Source organism: Anser cygnoides, chromosome 16 (assembly GCF_040182565.1).
Source record: "Anser cygnoides isolate HZ-2024a breed goose chromosome 16, Taihu_goose_T2T_genome, whole genome shotgun sequence".
Taxonomy (NCBI): Eukaryota; Metazoa; Chordata; class Aves; order Anseriformes; family Anatidae; genus Anser; species Anser cygnoides.
This window is the reverse complement of record NC_089888.1, coordinates 5134821-5154577: the sequence shown is the minus strand read 5'-3', so window position 1 is coordinate 5154577 and position 19757 is coordinate 5134821. Positions and strand designations below refer to the sequence as shown.

The 19757-nt window shown below is 39.5% G+C and overlaps 3 protein-coding genes and 1 long non-coding RNA gene across 8 annotated transcripts in view; 2 read left to right on the top strand and 2 right to left on the bottom strand.

Moving 5' to 3' along the window:
• The first annotated feature begins 1211 nt into the window (after positions 1-1211).
• Positions 1212-6116, top strand: TUBB1 (tubulin beta 1 class VI). The gene is made up of 4 exons (XM_013190996.3): positions 1212-1664; positions 3548-3656; positions 3862-3972; positions 4095-6116. Exons 1-4 carry the CDS (start codon positions 1608-1610, stop codon positions 5162-5164), a joined length of 1347 nt encoding a protein of 448 aa, XP_013046450.1. The 5' UTR covers positions 1212-1607; the 3' UTR covers positions 5165-6116.
• A 721-nt stretch (positions 6117-6837) lies between these two features.
• Positions 6838-8273, bottom strand: ATP5F1E (ATP synthase F1 subunit epsilon). Of its 2 annotated transcripts, none has more exons than XR_010825234.1 (3): positions 8116-8249; positions 7850-8027; positions 6838-6983 (listed from the first exon to the last, which is right to left on the bottom strand). XR_010825234.1 is itself a non-coding variant. In XM_048074611.2 (3 exons), exons 1-2 carry the CDS (start codon positions 8145-8147, stop codon positions 7904-7906), a joined length of 156 nt encoding a protein of 51 aa, XP_047930568.1. In that variant the 5' UTR covers positions 8148-8273; the 3' UTR covers positions 6838-6981; positions 7901-7903. The 2 variants fall into 2 exon arrangements, 1 of the variants encoding a protein (XP_047930568.1); XM_048074611.2 differs by having other exon boundaries at positions 6838-6981; positions 7901-8027; positions 8116-8273.
• Positions 8274-8330: 57 nt separating this feature from the next.
• LOC106042232 (uncharacterized) lies at positions 8331-14363 on the top strand. Of its 2 annotated transcripts, none has more exons than XR_001210996.3 (5): positions 8331-8534; positions 11979-12092; positions 12596-12702; positions 13858-13945; positions 14272-14363. It is a non-coding gene; the product is annotated as an uncharacterized lncRNA (long non-coding RNA). The 2 variants fall into 2 exon arrangements; XR_010825235.1 differs by lacking the exon at positions 8331-8534 and adding an exon at positions 9360-9489.
• Positions 14364-17520: 3157 nt separating this feature from the next.
• The window catches only part of PRELID3B (PRELI domain containing 3B), a 69165-nt gene continuing 66928 nt past the window's right edge, over positions 17521-19757 (bottom strand). For all 3 annotated transcript variants that reach the window (XM_048074609.2, XM_048074606.2, XM_066978206.1), the window contains exon 6: positions 17521-19698. In XM_048074609.2, coding sequence (XP_047930566.1) covers positions 19579-19698 — 120 coding nt within the window. In that variant the 3' untranslated portion in view covers positions 17521-19578. The remainder of the gene's footprint in view (positions 19699-19757) is intronic.

Sequence of the window (19757 nt, the reverse complement as noted above, 5' to 3'; positions counted from 1 at the left end):
ACATAACTGTGGTGTTGTCTTGCGATGGAAACTAAACTGTTTAGAGAATACTTATTTTCTGGAAAATTATAAAACTATTGTGTTCTAAAGAAACAAAATCAATATGCCTGAATTGTAAATCTTGCTGTTAATACTCCCTGTTGAGGATAGTTAATAGCTTTGCGGAGGGTAACAATGTTTGCTAGCTACTTTTTGAGATGTGGATGTGGTACTAAACTTTGTCTTAGGAGCAGTCATCTGTTCCGTCATTGGCTGGTGGAAAAAAGTGGAAGTCATCTGTGGTGGGGAAGTCTGGAATAAGCTGATTTTTGTTTTGTAACAATATGGAAGCTCATAGATTCCTTATCTCTAGCAACCCATAACCTGGTAAAAGTAGTAGTTACTTTTAATGAGTCAAGTCCTTCCACTGTCGTCTTTTTTATGCAAAATAATTAAAGGTGCTTTCCTAATTCTAGTTTCTCTCCCTATCCTTAAAAAGAAAACTTGCAAAGCGCTGGCAGTCATCTGACATAATAAAACTACTACAAGCTTCCAGAAGGCCGTCTGTTCTGGGTTTCTGTTGCGCAGTGATATTAGCCCTGTTTATCAGCAGGCAACACGCCTGTGCCATGTTTTGCTCAGGCTTGCGTTATTTCCTTTAAAGCAGTGACACATTTCACACAGTGGACATTATAGTTAACTGCACTGGAAGTGGGATTTCACCTCTAGCATTTTCCTGGAAAATTCTGAAATACTTCATCTCAGATACAAGAAAATGAGAAATATGACATTAGAAATACTGTGTTTCTTAATGGCAGGAGAGAGGAGGAAGAGAGAGAGAGAGAACATCTGTGCAAGTTAGTTGCAAATTGATTCAGATCTCAGATTGGATGAAATGTATGGGTTCTTATTAAATGTTTAAGGAACATATATCATATATTTATGTCTTACAAAGTACTTTTTGTTACTGACCCTCTCCCCTTCCTTCATGAAAATTATGCTTATCAGTGAACTTCAAGTTTGCCTGGCAGTGTGCTGAATATTGTCATTCTAAGAGGTTAATGCTCAGAAGTTGTTATTGTTTTGATTATGGATGTTCTCCTGTTTGACTTTTATGATGTGTAAAATTTAAATCTTGTGACAGTTCAGGTGCTTAACATTGCTCATTTTTGGCTCTACTATTTCTATATACATATAAATACAGAAAATAATGTACATATATACATATATTATGCACAAAATAATGAAACACAAATACAACGTGTACAGAGTTTTGAATCACACTGCTGCACAAAGAACTGCAATTAATTCTTAAGTGTGTGTGTGTACATGTGAGACACAATTTGCTCTTCCAAGCCACTCTCAGCAATGTACCTGTGCTCTTATACCTTATCCGTGGGCAGTGAATATGTACTTTGCCTTTTTGCGACAAATTTGATGTGCCACTTGCGGGGAGTCAGCTACTCCCCTTGCTGGGTGAGTGACAATCTCACCAGTATAAAAAGGCCCCTTGGGGCGGACTGTGCTGGGTGTAGCTGATAGAGCAGCAGAAAGAGGGCTTGCTCTAGGGACTGCAGCTAGAAATCCTGTGCTGGGCTGTAGCTACCAACAGGTCTAAGCTGCACAAAATGCGTGAAATCGTGCATCTTCAGATTGGCCAGTGTGGAAACCAAATTGGAGCAAAGGTAAGGTCTCCTTTCAGTTTTGGTCCTTAGGAGTAAGTGCTGTCATCGGTACCAGGTCAAACACCATTAACAGATGGGGACTTTGAGGGAGGGACAACTACTTTGTTGACTAGATGATAGGATGCATGGCATGCCAGCCATGCTTAGGAGTGTTTTGATGTGAAAGTTGTAAGACGGATGTGCTCCTCATTCAAAGGTTGATCGTAAGACTGTCAAAGACTGTTTTTCATTCTGCAAAACCTGTAAAACTAATAATAATATGAGAATGGTCTTATATCTGCAATAACTATGGCACAGCAATTCTAAGTGCTCCAGAGCATTCCTGCTGGGACTCATGTTCCCAGGGGCATTAATCCAGTCTGCAAAATACCAGGACAAGTGAAGGAGCCAACAACTTCACGACTGCAAGTTTGTTATGCCAGTACTTTAGTTCAGACATACAGCACTAACTCTGCCACATAATAATCGTTAATACGGGATTGTGTTAGTCAACAGAATGACCTGTGCTGTCAGCAAACAATTAGGCTTTTCTAAGTTAAGTTAAGGATTCCTGCCTAACTGGCCTCCTGTGAGAGGCAGTCATGTCATTCGGAGTATATTTGTGTAGTTTAAACAATGGTTAGATATTACTTAGAGACGTCAGTCATTGCTGACTTTGTGTGCCAGAATAAAAAATAAAAACATGTTCTTTTTGCTGTACAATGTCCATAACACTCTTTTGTTTACTTAGGAGGAAGCTGAAAAAAAAAAAAAAAAGAAAAAAAAGAAAGAAAAGTATCAGGGTTAATTTGGGGCCGGGGGTATCTTTGAAGACACATGACAGCTGAAGGAGTGTTCCGTTCTGGTTTTCCTCCATTTCTCGCTACCACAAACATCACCTTGGTTTCTTCTATTGCCTATATCTATTGCCTATATCTATTGCCTATATCTAATTGATATATTCTATATCCACAGCACACGATGCTGTGGATGGCCAGGAAATGCAATGCCAGCCCCAAACAGTTTGAATGCAGCCAGTGTGAACACTGAAAAGTTTATAATTTTTCTGTTGTATCTGTCCTGGAAACCGCTTATGTCTAATAGGACCAGTATAAAAGCACCCATGCACATAAATATACCATGCACGTGCTGGCAATGTTGTAGGTGTAGAGTTGAAATGGTTGCTAACCCGAAAGACCTTTAAAATTAAAATAGCCTGCTCATTATATTGGCTGGGTGTGTCTGCATTAACACTGCCGTGGCAGCTGCCTTGATAAGCGCCCCAGTACAAGACACCCATATGAACGTCAAGATAGGCCACACAGGCCCAGTATCTGCTTGCAGAAAGCATTGCTCCCGTGCAGACTTGGCTGAGCTGGTGTTGCCGTGCCGCAGCCCCACTTGTGCGTGACAGGCCTCGAAGCACACACCTCCCAAGGTCACCAACACAGGCTTTTGTTATGTTCATACCATAACACAGGGTTTTGTTATGTTCATACCAAATAGTACCAGTGTCATTTAAACTAATATAAATTCTGTGCTATTTAAACAAATATAGATTTTCCTTTTCTAGAGAGGCAGTATTTCCTTTTCTAGTGCACAAGCAATATTTAACCAGCATAACTGGTCTACTAAACTCTCCCCTTGAACTTACTGGGAGGGAGAGGAGGAGAGGAAGCCCCCCGCTCTGATGGGCTCCATTGCATTTCATTCAGCTGGTCGTACTAAAATTGCTCTCCTACCCTCTGCAGTCTAACCCGTACATGGCAAATCATCCCTCACTTCAGCCGCAGTTCCTGCTTTGTGTGGAGTCACAGGCACAAGGCATGAGAGCTGCTGCTGGACACATTGTGCTGGGAAAAAAAAATCATGATGGCTGTATTGAATCTCTTTTCCTTTTTCAGTTCTGGGAGGTGATAAGTGATGAACATGGAATTGATATCGCTGGAAACTACCGTGGGGATGCATCACTGCAGCTGGAGCGAATTAACGTGTACTTCAACGAGGCTTACTGTAAGTGCACAGTGCTGTTAGGATGTCAGCAATTTACAGAGACAAAATAAAGGTTAAAATAAGTAACAGAGTTAAAAAACAAACAAACAAAAAAAAAAGCCACCACCATCACCATCCCAAACCTGTAGGTGGGTTGGATTTTTTTAGAGTAGTTTGTAAGCCTGTCTGTTTTCTAACAGTAGTTGGTCATTTTCTTTTGTTCCAGCCCATAAATACGTACCCCGGTCTATCTTGGTGGACCTGGAACCTGGTACAATGGACAGCGTACGCTCCAGCAAAATAGGCCCACTATTTCGACCTGACAATTTTATTCATGGTATGTACAGCAAGGTAACTGGGGCCAGCTGTTTCAGACCACCCTTTTAACCCCACCCTTGTAGTCTTTAAAAATTACTCTTGTTAATTTTGTGGTTGTTCTGTCTGTAATTCTGTTTACAGGTAATTCAGGTGCTGGAAACAACTGGGCTAAGGGCCATTACACAGAAGGAGCTGAACTGATTGAAAATGTCATGGATGTGGTCAGGAACGAGTGTGAGAGCTGTGACTGCCTTCAGGGGTTCCAGCTCATCCATTCACTTGGTGGTGGTACAGGCTCAGGTATGGGCACACTCCTCATCAACAAAATCAGAGAAGAATATCCAGACAGGATTATGAACACCTTCAGTGTTGTGCCTTCCCCCAAAGTATCCGACACAGTCGTAGAGCCATATAATGCCATCCTCTCCATCCACCAGCTAATAGAGAATACAGATGAAACCTTTTGCATTGACAACGAAGCGCTATACGATATATGTTTCAGAACTTTAAAGCTCACCAATCCCACCTATGGTGACCTCAATCACTTAGTGTCCCTAACGATGAGCGGTGTCACAACCTCGCTCCGTTTTCCTGGCCAGCTGAATGCAGACCTGCGGAAGCTGGCTGTTAACATGGTGCCCTTTCCTCGCCTGCATTTCTTTATGCCAGGCTTTGCTCCACTGACGGCTCGAGGTAGCCAACAGTACAGAGCCCTCTCGGTGCCGGAGCTTACTCAACAGATGTTTGATGCGCGCAACATGATGGCAGCCTGTGACCCCCGTCGTGGGCGTTACTTGACTGTGGCTTGCATCTTCAGAGGCCGAATGTCTACCAGAGAAGTGGACGAACAGTTGCTGGCTGTCCAGACCAAGAACAGCTCCTACTTTGTGGAGTGGATCCCTAACAACGTCAAAGTGGCTGTGTGCGACATACCGCCGCGAGGGCTGAAGATGGCAGCTACCTTTATTGGCAATAACACAGCCATCCAGGAGCTCTTCATCAGGGTTTCTGAACAGTTCTCAGCTATGTTCAAAAGAAAAGCATTTCTCCACTGGTACACTGGTGAAGGCATGGATGAGATGGAGTTTTCAGAAGCAGAGGGAAACACCAACGACCTTGTTTCCGAGTACCAACAGTACCAAGATGCCACTGCAGATGTTGAGGAATATGAAGAGGTAGAAGTGGAAGCTAGTCCAGAAAAGGAAACGTAAGAACAATGACAACACGAAAACATTCTCCAGATAAGCCTGTTGTCATTCACTAAAGAAAAAGCAGTAGCCATCAACGGCATACCAAAAATAACACTTAGATTTTTTCCTCTGTATCTGGCCAAAGTATATCCAGTATTACAATACAATGCTTTCGAAATTAACAGCAGCTATGCTTTACTTTCCTAAACAACTGTTGACACTGAATCTCTCCCAAAAAAGATCCACTATGAAGGCAAGTACCCTCATTACAGCCTTTCTTGTATATGTATTCACTTTTTGAATATTACTGCTTGACACGATGTAATATACAGTCTGTGTATGTACGTGCACGTATGTGTGTATCAGGATCATAAGCAACAGCAAAATATGCTATCAACTCATCAAATTTATTTATTTTCAGGTAACCACAGTCCATGCCTTGTCTATGAACTTGCTACTGTTTTAGGAACACATACACATCTGTAAGACCTATAAAGGCAGTATCTATTTTATTATGCATGCTGCAGACAGAACGTCACCTAGAGCCATTCAAGTTCACGTTGGGGGGTGAAGGGAGAAAAACAGAGCAGGACAAGACTAAATATGGACATTCTTTTTTTTTCTTCTTTTTTTTTTTTTAATAGTTCTATAACATTGCTGGTCTATATTATTGCAGAGCTCGTACTTATCGTTGTGTGATTTTTCCCTTTCAAACTATAGCTTGAGTTATACTAGCACAAAAAAATTGCGAACACTGTATTTTGGTGTGGTATTCCTTCCCCTGTACCCTAATTATTGTAAATTTTCTTCCTATCACTTCGTACAGCAAAATGGATGGAATGGTTTGCAGCTAGAGACAGAAATTCAACAGCAATCAATAGGTAATACCTTGACAAAAAGTCTTATGCCCTTCATAGCCACTGTATGTATAAAACACTTTAAAATAAAAATATATACCAATACTACAAAATAATACTTGAAAGATTTGATAAACAATTTATTTTTATAAGGATTAAAATATATTTACAAGTTTTTACACAAAAAAGCACTTTTTATTATACTCTTGGAAAGGAGAGTTTATTATACTCTACAGAAAGCAATGCCTTGTGTTTTATTTTGGGTCACTTGTATTACAGTGATGGTAACAGCATCTAGTTGAACACAAATCTGATGCCAATTATGTAAGTATATTGTCTTCCTTCCTCTGCAGTGGGACGTTATGCACACACATCCCTCGGGAAGTATTTCACTTGCAGTTTTGTCTTCAACTTAGACCTCACGATGTTCACTGGATTAGTTTGTTCTGAGCACACGCGGAAGATGAACTCCCCAGTGGGAGAACTTTAAAAACAACAGCACACCACTTCCAGCAGTGGGAGAGAACTGGCAGATGTATTTTTGATTACGGTTTTGAAATTATGTGCTTATGTTCTCTGCTGACATACTTTCTGATTACTTCCGCAAAATACTTATTAATCATGAAGTGAAGTAAGCAAAAAAATGCTTTAAATGGCAGCTACATCTCTCTCATTGATATACCTGAAATACCAGCATGAAAAACAAGAGATTTGACTTAAAAATAAACGCATTTGCTGCTGAATGGTAGAGTTTGATAAAAAGTCTCTTTTAACCCACCATGTCTCTGCAAAAGGAAGTACTTTGTTTCACGAGGAACAACAGTTGTCACACATTCATGTGTTTAACCACAAGTGACATTTATTAGCGTGCTGATTTACACACAGACAAGTTTTACAGTTAACATGATGACATTGTACTGCAGTCTTGAGCTTGCCTACAGCTTGCAGTTTGCTGTTACAGTATTCACCACAGATCAGTTCCTAGGAGAGATTTAAAATACAAGTTACTTGATTCAAGAATGAGAAGTCATATACAAGGTAGATTGCACACAAGTTAACAATAGTTTATCTCAGGGCTAGAAGCTGTCCTACATTCGTGGTATCACCACCTATTTTTCAGGATGTCAAATACACTAATTCCTGATTATGCTTAAAACAACTTCTTATGCAAAAGAAAGTCTCCATGTGACTTTTGCCAACCACATTAACTGCAGGTCTTGGTTCAGAGGTTTATTTTAAAGACAGTCTTGTTTTAATTTACAAGCATATGGGGACATTTCAACAATTTCAACAATGTTACTGTCTCTACAAACATATTTATGGTAATGTTAATGTACACAGATCACCTGTACTGGGACAGGTTGTTATCTTATGCACATAACAGTCCTGGTCACAAAGCAATCCTTCCTAGTGACGTTATCTACTGCTGCTTGAGGCAGAGCCCAGAAGAGATTTCAGCTGCTCGTGATATATGCAACATCACAATGCAAGTACAAGCAGCAGCCACCTCTCACAGATATCAGCTGACCCTTACAGAAGTTAGGGTTTACTCAAGATTCTGTTCTACTCGGCATACTGAGTAGAAGTGGTCACCTGCACAGCTGTCTCTGGCTTGGCAAAGCAAGGGTGGACAGAGCTCTCACCCCTTACAAGGACACAGCTGCCTTACCGCAGCGTGTAACAGCTTTGACCAAGACACAAATCATTCAAACCAGAGCCTGACGGAGCAGCCTCAGCTCGCTGCGCTAAGGACGTGAGGCCCTTCCCTGTCCCCCAGGAGGTGAGGACGCGGGCACCACAGGCACCGTCAGCCGCCACCCCGCTCTGCACCCGAGCGCCGGGCTGATCTCCCACGGGCGGCTCCCGCTGCCGTGCCCCGAGCGGCCGGCCCGGCGCCCACCTCTCACTCCTTCTTGGGCTTCACGGTCTTCACGGTGGCCATCGCCGCCCTCTCCGCCTCGGCCTTGTACTGCGGCTTCATGGCCGCTCGGACGGCCTGGGCGCAGATCTGCGAGTAGCGGATGTAGCTGGCGAGAGGGAGAGAGGCGAGGTGAGGTGAGAACCGAGCGGTCCCCGGAGGGTCCCCAAGGTCCCCCCCCCGCGCCGCCCCGCTACCTGAGGCCGGCCTGCCGCCAGTACGCCACCATGGCTGCGCCCCGCCGCTCCGCCACCAGCAAGGTCAGCGCCCGCCGGAAGGGGAAAGACCGCTCTGCCGTCCTCTGGCCAATCAGCGAGCGAGAATTATCTTCTGCCCAATCAGACTCCGAGTTCCCTCAGGGAAGATGACCAATGGTAAATGAGCAGTCGCCTTAGCGCCGTCGCTGGCCGCTGGCGGCGGCCAATGAGAGGGCTGAATGCGGCACGCGCCTCCCGCCCTTTCTCCTGGAGGAGACTCGCGGGAGCTGCCTCGCGGCTGCCCAGGCGGGGTGTGAGGGGCGGGGCGCACGGGAGGGGGGGGCACAGCCCTCGTCAGTGCCTCTCCTGGCTGGCCTTGGCTTCTTCGGCTCGAGTGTAAAGATCAAAATGGTTTATAAGTAAGCATGGACAATTATTTTTATAGTTGTGTATAAATTTTCGAGTTGGAGCGTTAAGCCACATGCGGCCAAGCTCTGCCATGTTCACTTTTATCCCCTAGAACACCGGATCCCCTTGGCACAGGGTTCTTGTGGGTGTAAGGCATTGCATGCACCTGAAGTTATATTAACCGTTTACTCTAAATAGATTCATGAGAAACAACAGAGCTTCTAGTTCACTACCATCCATTTGTCACTACTTGATGGAAAAACGAATTCCCATATATGAGAAGCAAAAAGTTGTAAGAAGACTCAAAACAAGTTGCATAAGGAATCAACGTGGTTCTAATCATGGTTAATTTAAGTAATTACAACTGAGGTTTTAAGCAAGGAAAATTTTGGATGATTATTATTTTTTAAATCCTTGCACTTAAGCACGCATACCTCTTCTCTGTTCTTTCCATCCTCAACCAAACCACATCACAAAGTATTTCGGAATCCTCTGGAAACCTCAGAGGTCCTGAGGAAACCTTGGTGGCTTTGTTCCTCTTTGCACAGAGGCCTCGTGTCTTCCTGACAGTTTTGGTATCTGCTGAAGTGCAGATACCTGGAAATCACTGAGTGATTTCACATTGCTACACGGTGATGATTTTTAAAGCACAGAGTAATTTTCAGCTTTATTGGAGAGCTTACTTAGTCCAGAGCCATTGTAATTAACAAGCTATATACACTAATATGAACAGTATAGAGCCACCAGAACAAAGAGAACCCTTAGCCACCAGATACATCACAGTCTGTCTCCAGGATAACATAAGCCAGTAAGAGAAGATTGCCCTATGTAGTCAGTAGGCGCAGCAACCAGGAAGAAATAGTAGGAAGACAGAAAGAATTTCCTTTCCTTACTTTGCCTGTTTGATCTCTCTACTGAGATTACTGAAGACGACTCTACAGTGCCAGTTGTGATGACATTTTGAAGGTGGGCATTTTATTACACCAGTTCCTTCCATCTGGACCAACAGACAAACAATTTGTGGTTTTTATAATTGCTAAACAACTTTGCCTCCACTGAATTTGGACTTGATTTCTAAAACCGATGTATTACAGTCTTTACTACTTAATTTTAAAGAAAGAGCTAGTATAAACGAGGCAGAAAATATTTCATATTGCATACATTTATTTCCATATTTATTTTTTGTTCAAGACATTTATGTCCTCCTAATTCTGAGACATAGGTGACATATTGGAACAAAGCTTTCCAACTTGTAAAAATTAAGTCCATTAAAAATATTTGTTATGACAGGCAGCACTTTTAACACACAAAGGGTGCCAGTGATACATTGGAAAAAAAAAAAAACATATTTGTTTTCAAAAAAACTAGCTACAGGAGGAAGATACAAGGAAGCACCAATGATTTTTAAAAGCCCATCTCTGCTACCTGTGCAACATACTTGATGCACCACAAGTAACTACACTACTTTTACATATAGATAAAGAGATGTTAAATGCAAATGCTGTTTTAATGGTAATATCAGATGATTTCTTAGGTAAAATAGTTATAAATAAGTTTAATTATATTAATTATAAATAAGATAATCATGGGTTGCCCAGGCCACAAATATGGACACCTTTGTTCCAGCTACATGTCCTTCTACTGCCCCTCCACCTTCTCTGATCTCCCTCCTCACCCCTCTCTCATCTACTCCTCTTTTTAATCCGTTTTCTTTTTGCACTGCATCTTCCCTCTCCATACCTCCACGTGTGGGGCCTCTGCAATTCTGTGCAATGCACTCAGATTTAAATCCGTAATAGAGATACACACAACCTGGGTGCACCTATTCCCACATTTAGCTGTATTTGCTATTTGTTGATCTTGAAAGATAAAAATTCATCATGAATTAAATTTCTGGGAGGGCTACCATGCCAAGACAGAATGAAAATTACATTAGTGACAGAAATTGTGCTCTACAAAAATTTCAGAGTATATATTAATATTTATACATCTGTAAACAAGGCACCATTACAGAATTATACATTATAATAATTATAATTATATATTTATTTATTATATATAATTATTATATGTTTTCATGCCTGCTTGAATGTATCTGTAAAGCCTGAATCTTCCTTCATATAAGAACTTTCAGAGGCCTAGGAAGGGGAACTTAAAGAGAGTTCACAAAGGAGGAAAGTTTGGAAAGGTATAGTGTGTGCAAAGAGAAAAAAGGATATGATAAGAGGGTTAGATGCAGAGATCAAGAGAAGCTGAGGTGGTGCGATTAGCAACATCCAGAAATGTGAGAGAGGATAGATCTGTGGGAACTAAAGATGTGAGATTAGAAATGTCCAAAGGAATTGAGGAAGTGAGGGAAGAAGTGTCCCGAAAGGAGAGATTGGAGACATCCAGAAACGGTGTAGAGATGAGGTTAGAAACATCCTCAGCAGTCGATGAGGATAACTCAGAGGAACCCTGAAATGTGAAATAGTTAAAATCCGTGAAATCTAGTGATTCTGAAGAGGTTGAGGAGGTGTGCTCTGAGACGTGTATGGAGGTCGGAGGGATTTCACAGGAAACGTCCAAGGAAGCTGAGGAGGTGGGACTGGAGACGTCTAGGGAGGATGAAGAAGTGAGACTGGAGAGGTCTAGAGAGGGAGAAGAAGCAGGGCTGGAGAAATCTGGGTAGGCTACTGAGGTGAGACTTGAGAGATCTAAGGAGATTGAAGAACTGTCGCCAGAGACGTCCAGAGAGCCTGATGAGGTGAGACTCAATAGGTCCAGTGAAACCGAAGAGGTGAAACTGGAGCGCTCCCAGGAATCTGAAGAGGAGACACTGGAGAGCTCTAAGGAGATTGAAGAGGATGTACTGGAGAACTCTGAAGAGGCTGAAGACGTGAGACTTGAAAGGTCCAGAGAAGATGAAGTGAGACTGGAAAAGTCCACAGAGGATGAAGAGCTCAGACTGGATAGATCCAAGGAATCTGAAAAGGGAATTTTAAAGCGTTCCAAGGAGGCTGAAGTCTTTACACTGGAGGGGTCCAGGGAGGCCAAAAAAGTGAGACCAGGCAGGTCCAGGTAGATGGAAGAGATGGAACTGGAAAGCCAAATAAATTCACAATGTGACCAGTTTTAAATCAGAAGTATTTTTAACTGAAGATCTCTAATAACATGTCAAAACAACTTCAAAAGATATATTGAAACCCAAATACTAGCACTTTTGAGAATAACTAAGCATACTGCTTTGGTGCAGGCAACTTTAGTAACAAGAGCTTGCAGAATTATTCAGAATATCAGTCTTTCACAGAAGACCAGTACAGAAGTACAAATACAGAATAACTGCAGTAGGAGACATTTTTGTCTTGGCATGTCTCTCCCTGCTCAATTAGGTTTTAGCATCTATACATTTAGATCTGAAATAAAATAATGGCTATGTAATGCAATAGAAAATAAAATGTTTTTCTCTTTTCCAGATGCTGTAGGATATTCAGACACCACACTGCTTACTGGTTATGTAGAGAAATTCAAAAAAACCTGCACAGATGCACATGGCAGCTTCAAGTCAAACCTGACTTCTGACTATAAAGGTATGACGGATTACTTCTTTCTGATTCATAAAATTTAAGTCAAAAATGTAGATCTTCCTAAAGATGCTAACCAAATGGCAAATGCATCAGTATTTTTCTCCACAACATGTGCAGGATTTATTTTTGGAAGCCAGCAGTGCACTAAACTGATGCTGTGACTAAAAATGCACAGTTCAGCAATATCAGTTCTGCATGGTTTTTAGGTAAAGAGAACTCTTACTTTATTACCTTTTTCTTGTACCGTTGTACCTCTGGGCATAAAACCTGAGCTACAATAATAGTAATTTTCAGTTTGTGTTTAGTTTGAGTTGATTAATAAAACTAAAGAGAAGTTCTGATAGAAGGCAGACTAATTAAAAAGGAAACAACAGCTTATATGTCAGTTCATAAAGGTACATTAATTACAGTATGCATAGATAAAGAGGTTGATTTACAGCTGTCTTCTCTCTTCTCAAGACTGTGCTGCAAAGCAGAGTAGGTGAATCCTGCTGTTGTCTTTCCAGGCATAGGCACAGGATTATACAAAAAGTTCTTCAGCGATTAATCACAGAAGTGTTTTATAGACCAAGGAAGTGAAAGACACCCATGACAGGAGGCTGCGTTTTCTCAGGTGAATATACCCAAGCTTTGCTTATGTTATTATGCAACTGATGTCCAGATGCATGTATAATGGATTTAACATAATCGCCATGGGTGAAACTCCCACTGAGGTCACCTCTTAACTGAAGCAGGTGCCGAACAGACTGAAGTTAACAGAAACAGACAGCTGACAGAAATAATGTTTTACTATGCAAATATTAAAACTGGAGGGGTTTAGCACAACACAAAAATTACCAGACTAAAAAAAAGCTACTTACCTGTCAATGATGAGACCTGAAATAGTTCTTGAATACACTTTGAATATTTATTCACAATGTATCTGTAACTTTAGAGCTCAAACAGTATGCTTGTACCTCTATAGAGAGTACTATATGTGTGGATGAAAAGGCAAAGCAAATGACACTTTCTCACATGCATGTTTGTGATGAGATTACAGGTTTGCTTGCTGTCCTGCATTCATAATAAAGCAATAAAAATAATTAACCCCTTAAAAAAATCCCTCACTATTTAACAACTGTATGATTTTGTGACTGACTTTATCTTTAATCTTAAAAGTTTTTGAAGTGCCTTATACAGGGAAGAACACAGTTACACTTAAGGCAAATTGCAATACAATGACAAGCCAGTATCAACATGATTTCTAGCTGACTATAAATTCCATTATTCCTTTGCTGTGCTCTTTCTGCCTTAATTTCAAATGGCAAGGTTATTGCATATTTTCCTATGACATAACAGTATCAAGAAACATGGAATTATGGTTACTATTGGATAAAATATACTGGTCAGCGATCGTACTTCCTACCTTTGATAGCTGTGGATTTATCTCCTTTCTCTGCTTGTGTAAGCCATATTGGGCTGTGCTGTTAAAGCTCTGCTGTTCTCTCTGCTGATGACCCTAATCTGTTCCACAGCTACTGGAAATCATTCCATGCTGATGACAATACAGGTCATCTCCTTTTAAATCTCCTCTTTGTCTAAGCACAGCACTAAGCACAGAGGACCAGCAGAAAACACGCTCCAAAACCATCTCTAATCTTAAGACAAATTTGCACTTTTGTACTGTTTCCTAACAGGACTACATTTCAAAGGTTAGTTGATGAAGCAGGTGAAGACATTTATTTTTAACTTTTGGACACCTAGATTCAATGTAAAAATTATTTTGCAGTGTCAGCCAAGTTCTTAGCTGTCCATTCTACAAAATCCGGCATTAAATGTTCTCTGGATGAAGCCCGGATCTGCAGAGCAGAATTCAGGTACATTCAAGTTTTAAGAATCTTATGCATTACTACTTCAGTGTGCTTAATAACCTTTTCTTTTATGTCAGCTATGTTGCTTTTTAAATGTTATGATACAATAGCTTGATAATGAAAAAATCTGTCCACAGTTGAGCATAATGTTGAATAACTTTTTAAAAAGCATCTGGGTGAAATCAAGGACTGGCGCCCATTTTCAGAAGTTTAAGTCTCATAGGTGCTTATGTTTCTTTGACAGGTAAGGGAGACTTGGGATCCTAGTTAAATAAGGGCCATTATTGCATCTCACCCGACTTCCATTTTCTCTTCCTGTGTCTTTTTCCCAGAAACAGCAGGGAAACCGTGCAGCTTGCTGAATGTCCCTCAAAACTGAGGGCAATAAACAGAAAATAGAACTGGATAGAGCATCAGGATAAGAAGGTTAAGTGTTTCTAGTACTTCTAGATCATTCAGAATACAACACAACTATACAATATGAATAAATCTGAAGTATGGGTTCTGATACGTACTTCTTTTACTCCCAATTTTACAACATATCTGCTAGATTGTGCTACAGAATTTGAACGTAAATGCAATTAAATCTAGATAAAACAAAGCAGTTATCTCACAGGTAAATAATATTTACATTCCCGCTCAAAACAAACAAACAAAAACAAAAAAACACATTAACAAGAACTCACCCAAGTAACGCTACTTGCTACATTTGGGACACCTTATAGAACAGATTTTTTTTACAAGGGTCCCCTTACAAGGGTCCCCATGAAGTTGAACAGGTTCTAGGAATATGAAAGGTCACAGCAGGGGCAATTGTTTCATATAATTTGTTGGGAAAAGGATTGCGTAGATGGTTAGGAAAATTTAAAAAAAAAAAACATCTTGTGTTGCAGTTCTTAGTGTATATGTCTGAAGAGAAAGATAATAGATTTTTAATATTTAATGTAATGATGTAACTGCTTTACAAAAATATAATTTTTAGTTATAGTAAGATACATTGTAATACTAGAAATAAAACTAAATTGATCATTTGTGAGACAATAACATTGGAACAGCTGTAATTTTACAAATCATTATCTGATGTCTTACAAACTACAATGTGAATTGATGAGCTGGAATACAAAGCTCTAATTACAAAACAAATCCAGAAAAGTTTGGCCCATCCCCAGCAAATTCCCAGATAGCTGATGAATAACAAACTACTCCTACATTAATATTAATCTTGACAGTATCAAATACTCTTTTTGGGAGATGCAATATGAAATTATTGCACTACACATTACAATACAGGCAATACAATTTCAGCCCATGTGATACCTTACTCCTCTTTCATTGTCTCTCACCTCATCGCGGGCTACATAAACATCATTTCTCTTCTCATATTCATAGCTTTCAACTCAAAGGGTGTGAAGAATGCTATCTTCAGTGCAAGGGAAGAAGTAGGACAGTACAACCAGAAAAAAAAAAAAGGCAGGCAGACAAAGGACAATTTCCTTTCGTTAAAGGCAAGCAGTTAGTTCAGTTTAGTTATAACATGTAACCTCACCTTTAGAGAATTCAATTTTATGGCAACAAGTAAAGTAAAGCTATCAAATTATCTGAGAAAAAAAAAAAAAAGAACAGGTCCTGTGCAAGTGAAAGAACAACCTTCACCTTGAGGAAGGGATTCTATAATGACTCAGTGCTTTCAGACAAGTTCTCTTTATCAGCATTCGTCAGTTCATCTATAAACTTGCACCTCAACAGGATGCTGATCTTTCCTTTGAACCCTGTATCTGTCAATGCCAGCGGACTAGACAGCGGGTATTTAGGTTTACTGCATATGACACTTACTGGAAATACATTAGACTATACAGTTTAACTGCAAATACAGACCACAATAGACAAAATAGTGATGTTGTAGGAAATGGTGGTTAAAGCTTTTTTTTTTTTTTTTCTTTTTTCTTTCCTCCATAACGGAAAATAGAAACCAGTTGTTTTGTTAACTGCTGTATGACTGAACAGGTGCTGACACCCATTGTTAGCAAGAAGAAATATTTCTCAGGTAAACGTGGCCTTTTGTTTTCCTTTAAAGTACTTTGCTTTTGTTACTGACTGAAGAAATTATTATTTTAGTGTACATACAGACACAAGTCATTTCAGTGTCACAGTAAATTTAGGAACTTTCTTCCACTGTACCGGTTTTTATTATTTCAGATTGTGAATAGCTCCGCCTTTCAGAACATAAGGCCGTCAGCAAGATTTAAAATGCACAAACACAAAGTCTTTAACAAACAAAATTTTGTAGTGCAGATGGGTACATGGAAGGTACACAGCTACAAACCACTGAAAAACTTAAAACCCCATAGATCTTCTTAGAATGCCTTGCAAGTAATATGAAACAAATGAATCCACTATACTGCTACTTTAGCCATCCCAAGCCTGTTTAAATCAAGAAGTGAAGGACAAGGCGAGGGTAATTTACAGGAAAAAAAAATATTTACTAAATTAACATCAAAATCTCACCACTGGTATGGCTAATTCTCATATCAAACATGAGCAAGTGTAGTTTTCAGTTCCTTGTTTCAATTTTTAGATACAAATTAGGTAAGCGGTTTTATTCAACAGAAGCTTTCTGTAGGCAAATAGCTACATCCATTCATTTACTGACAATAAGAACACTGTTTACATTAATAACCAGCAGATGATGCAAGTTTCAACAAAAGATGGCACTAAGCTTGGAGGCCCTCAAACTTTCAGCTACTGCAATTCAAACTTTTGGTTTTAAGTTAACTGTAATAGCATTTGTGGTGGATGCAATTGCTTTAGAAGAATGCTTGTTTGCTACAAGCTTGTAGCTTGTCATTCCTCCAGGCAGAAATGCTTAGCAGTTATGTTGGAGTAATTAAGGGTCACAGGAACACAAGAAAACCATCCAAAATATTTACGACAATGAACAGCAAGGAAAGCTAATGATTTATGACTCGGTTCAAAATTCAGGTGTGCAGTGAAAACAGAATGTTTAACAGTGCAACAATCATCTTAGATCTTCAGGCTATGGAGCTTTGGATCTAAAGCTTACTCGCTTCTGTTCTGTCTCAGAAAAGTTAGACAGGTGAGTCTGAACTTTTGCCAATTTAAAAGCCTACATCTGCAGACAAGGTAAAACATGAATCCATTTAGGGAAGCTGAAAGAGGTAAGGATCCACCAAAGACCACACCACTGATTTGTTCACATTATATTCCTCCCCTCCCCCCTTTTTCTTTCTTCCTAGTCCTTTAGTTTTTATCCCTTCAAATGTAGTTCCTTTCCTTCCCTCATTTCTTCTAACCACCCGAACGCACTTCTCTGCATGAGCTCAAGTCACACTTGCTCCAGTATCGATGCATTCAGCCATAGCACCCTGCATTCATCTGAGCAAGACAAACCACAGCAGCTGCAAATGGGTTTAAATTATTACCACTTATAAACGTGCATTTTAGGATATGTATTTGAATAAAATAAACTGATATCTCCAGACTATTTCTTCACCTTCACCCCCTCACTCTAGATTACTGACCTAGCAGTTAAAAGAAATGAATAATCAGAATGCTTCAGAAAGTAGCCAGAACTTGCATAAAGTTTTATTTAAAATAAAGCGCCACATACAGAAAAGCCATATTCCCTGACAGAATGAGAATGCAGGCATATAAATAAAACAGAACCAAGCAAATCATGATCTTTCAAGAAGTTGTTGAATGCTTGCAAAAATTAAATAGTTAAGTTTTTTTTTCAGTGCAAGGACAAACTGTGAATTCATACTATGCAGGTCCTTAGTGCAGAGAAGTTAGGAAAACATAAAATTGACTTTAAAATGCCAAGTGATAAGGGCTAAATAAGCATTTAAAGTCACTTTCAAGCATTGCATTTTTATCAGAAGTTATGGTACAATTTTGCAGCAGTTTCACATACACTTTTTAAGTTGAAACACTATTTCACTTGTAATAATTTTCTGTAAAAGCACGGTAAACCATAATGATTTCAATTTATAAAGGTATTCTTAAACCATTTATTTTTAGAAAAATATTTAGAATAGTTGATTTTTAAAAGGTATATGTACATACCTGTTTTTTCCTACACAAATGTTTTGTTTTTTCAAAGTTTCCAACTTAAAATAAGATCTGTTTCTCTATGTAGCACATACTATTCAATAGGCAATTCTGATACAACAGAAATGGCATGCAACATAAAATCGATGGAACAGGTGACATTACAGCTTGTAAAGGCTAAGAGAGTCTTGAGATTACTTGTAAGCTTAGAATCAAAATTCCAGGAAAAATCTCTGGCACCAAAACACTTTCCCCCCACCCCCCCAGTCAGCAGATTTGGGGCTGTGTTTTCCCATTATTCCTTCACACTGAAGGAGCCAGATGGGGGACACAGCCTCTGCTGAAGCCAACAGGACTACCAGCAGACTGGTGCATTACGTAAGCAAGGACGTCAAGGTCTGACCTTTAAGTTCTCACAGCTAATCACTGGAGTCAGTATGAAGAATTTATAGCTAGTACCAGGAAACAAACACAAACTGTAGAAAACCTTTTATTCTAAAGGTTTTCATTTAAAGAGCCTTCTTTTGTGAGTAAATTAGCTTAAAACGTAGAGGACCTCCTGGAACTTAGAACATTATGTTGCATTTAAAGGACAACAAAATAATCAGCTGGTGTAACAGGTTATTTTCAGAGCATGATTGAGTTAATAAATATATTGTTAACGTTCTTATTATTACTTTCTCTTATGCTCAGGTCTCTCTTTAGCCAGCTTTACCAAGTTTTTTAAGTCCTTTATGTGATTCTTCAAACTTTTGAATTGAAAACCTACTATTCTCAGAAGTCCCAGCAGCTTAAAATATTTTAAGGCTCTATGCTTATTGTACCCCTTTATTTAATGGGCTTCCAGAAATGGAGATAGTTATTCTAGACATGCAAGATAAAATCTTATGTTACTGCATGTCCAGCTCATCAACATCATACTTGAAAACAGAATTTAGGTCTTAGTAGATAAGAGACACTTTGTATGTTTTACCTATACTGACTGAAAAACAATTTGAGTACCATGTTAGCTCAACCAGTCAAACTAGTTAAAAAGCATATCAAAAAATATTTTCTACATTCTTTTGTATTTCAAGCTTCAAGTAATAAACTTTCTGTTAAACCAAGTTGTATCATACAACTATCAAAACTTAAACAGAACAATGCTGGAACAAACCATTCTACTTAATTTTGGGTTTGGTCCCAAAAGAGGTAGTCCATAAGTCACACAAAAATAAAAATTCCACAGAAGTCAACTTAACATGCCAGTCTCCTCGGACATACGCAGCCTCATCTCTAAACAAGGCTATTTCATATCTGAAAACATTTTAAGTTAGTGTTCATGTAAATACAGGAACGACACTCCAAAATTATTTTTTCATCTGCAACCGAAGTTCGGTCCAGCTGAACCAATATATTAATTAAGTTTTGCATATCAGCCTCATTAGTATGAATTTAGCTTTTCTCCAAATTAAATTTGAAACATACCTAATACACAGATATGCCTTTAAATAACAAAGGATACATGTATTTAGGTTTGGAGAGAAGCTTTGGATTGTTAAACCTTGTTAGTAATACAAGTATATTTACTATCATTTCTCTACAAATGCTGCTGCTGCCATTGAATTCCTCATGGTTCCTCTTGCTGAAGCCGCGAACTCCTCAATTTCAGCATTCAGTCTATTTATTACCCATTCCAATGCTTCACGTCCCTACAGGTTAGAAAAAAAAAAGTGCATAAATCTTAGTAATTAATTAAGACAGATTAAAC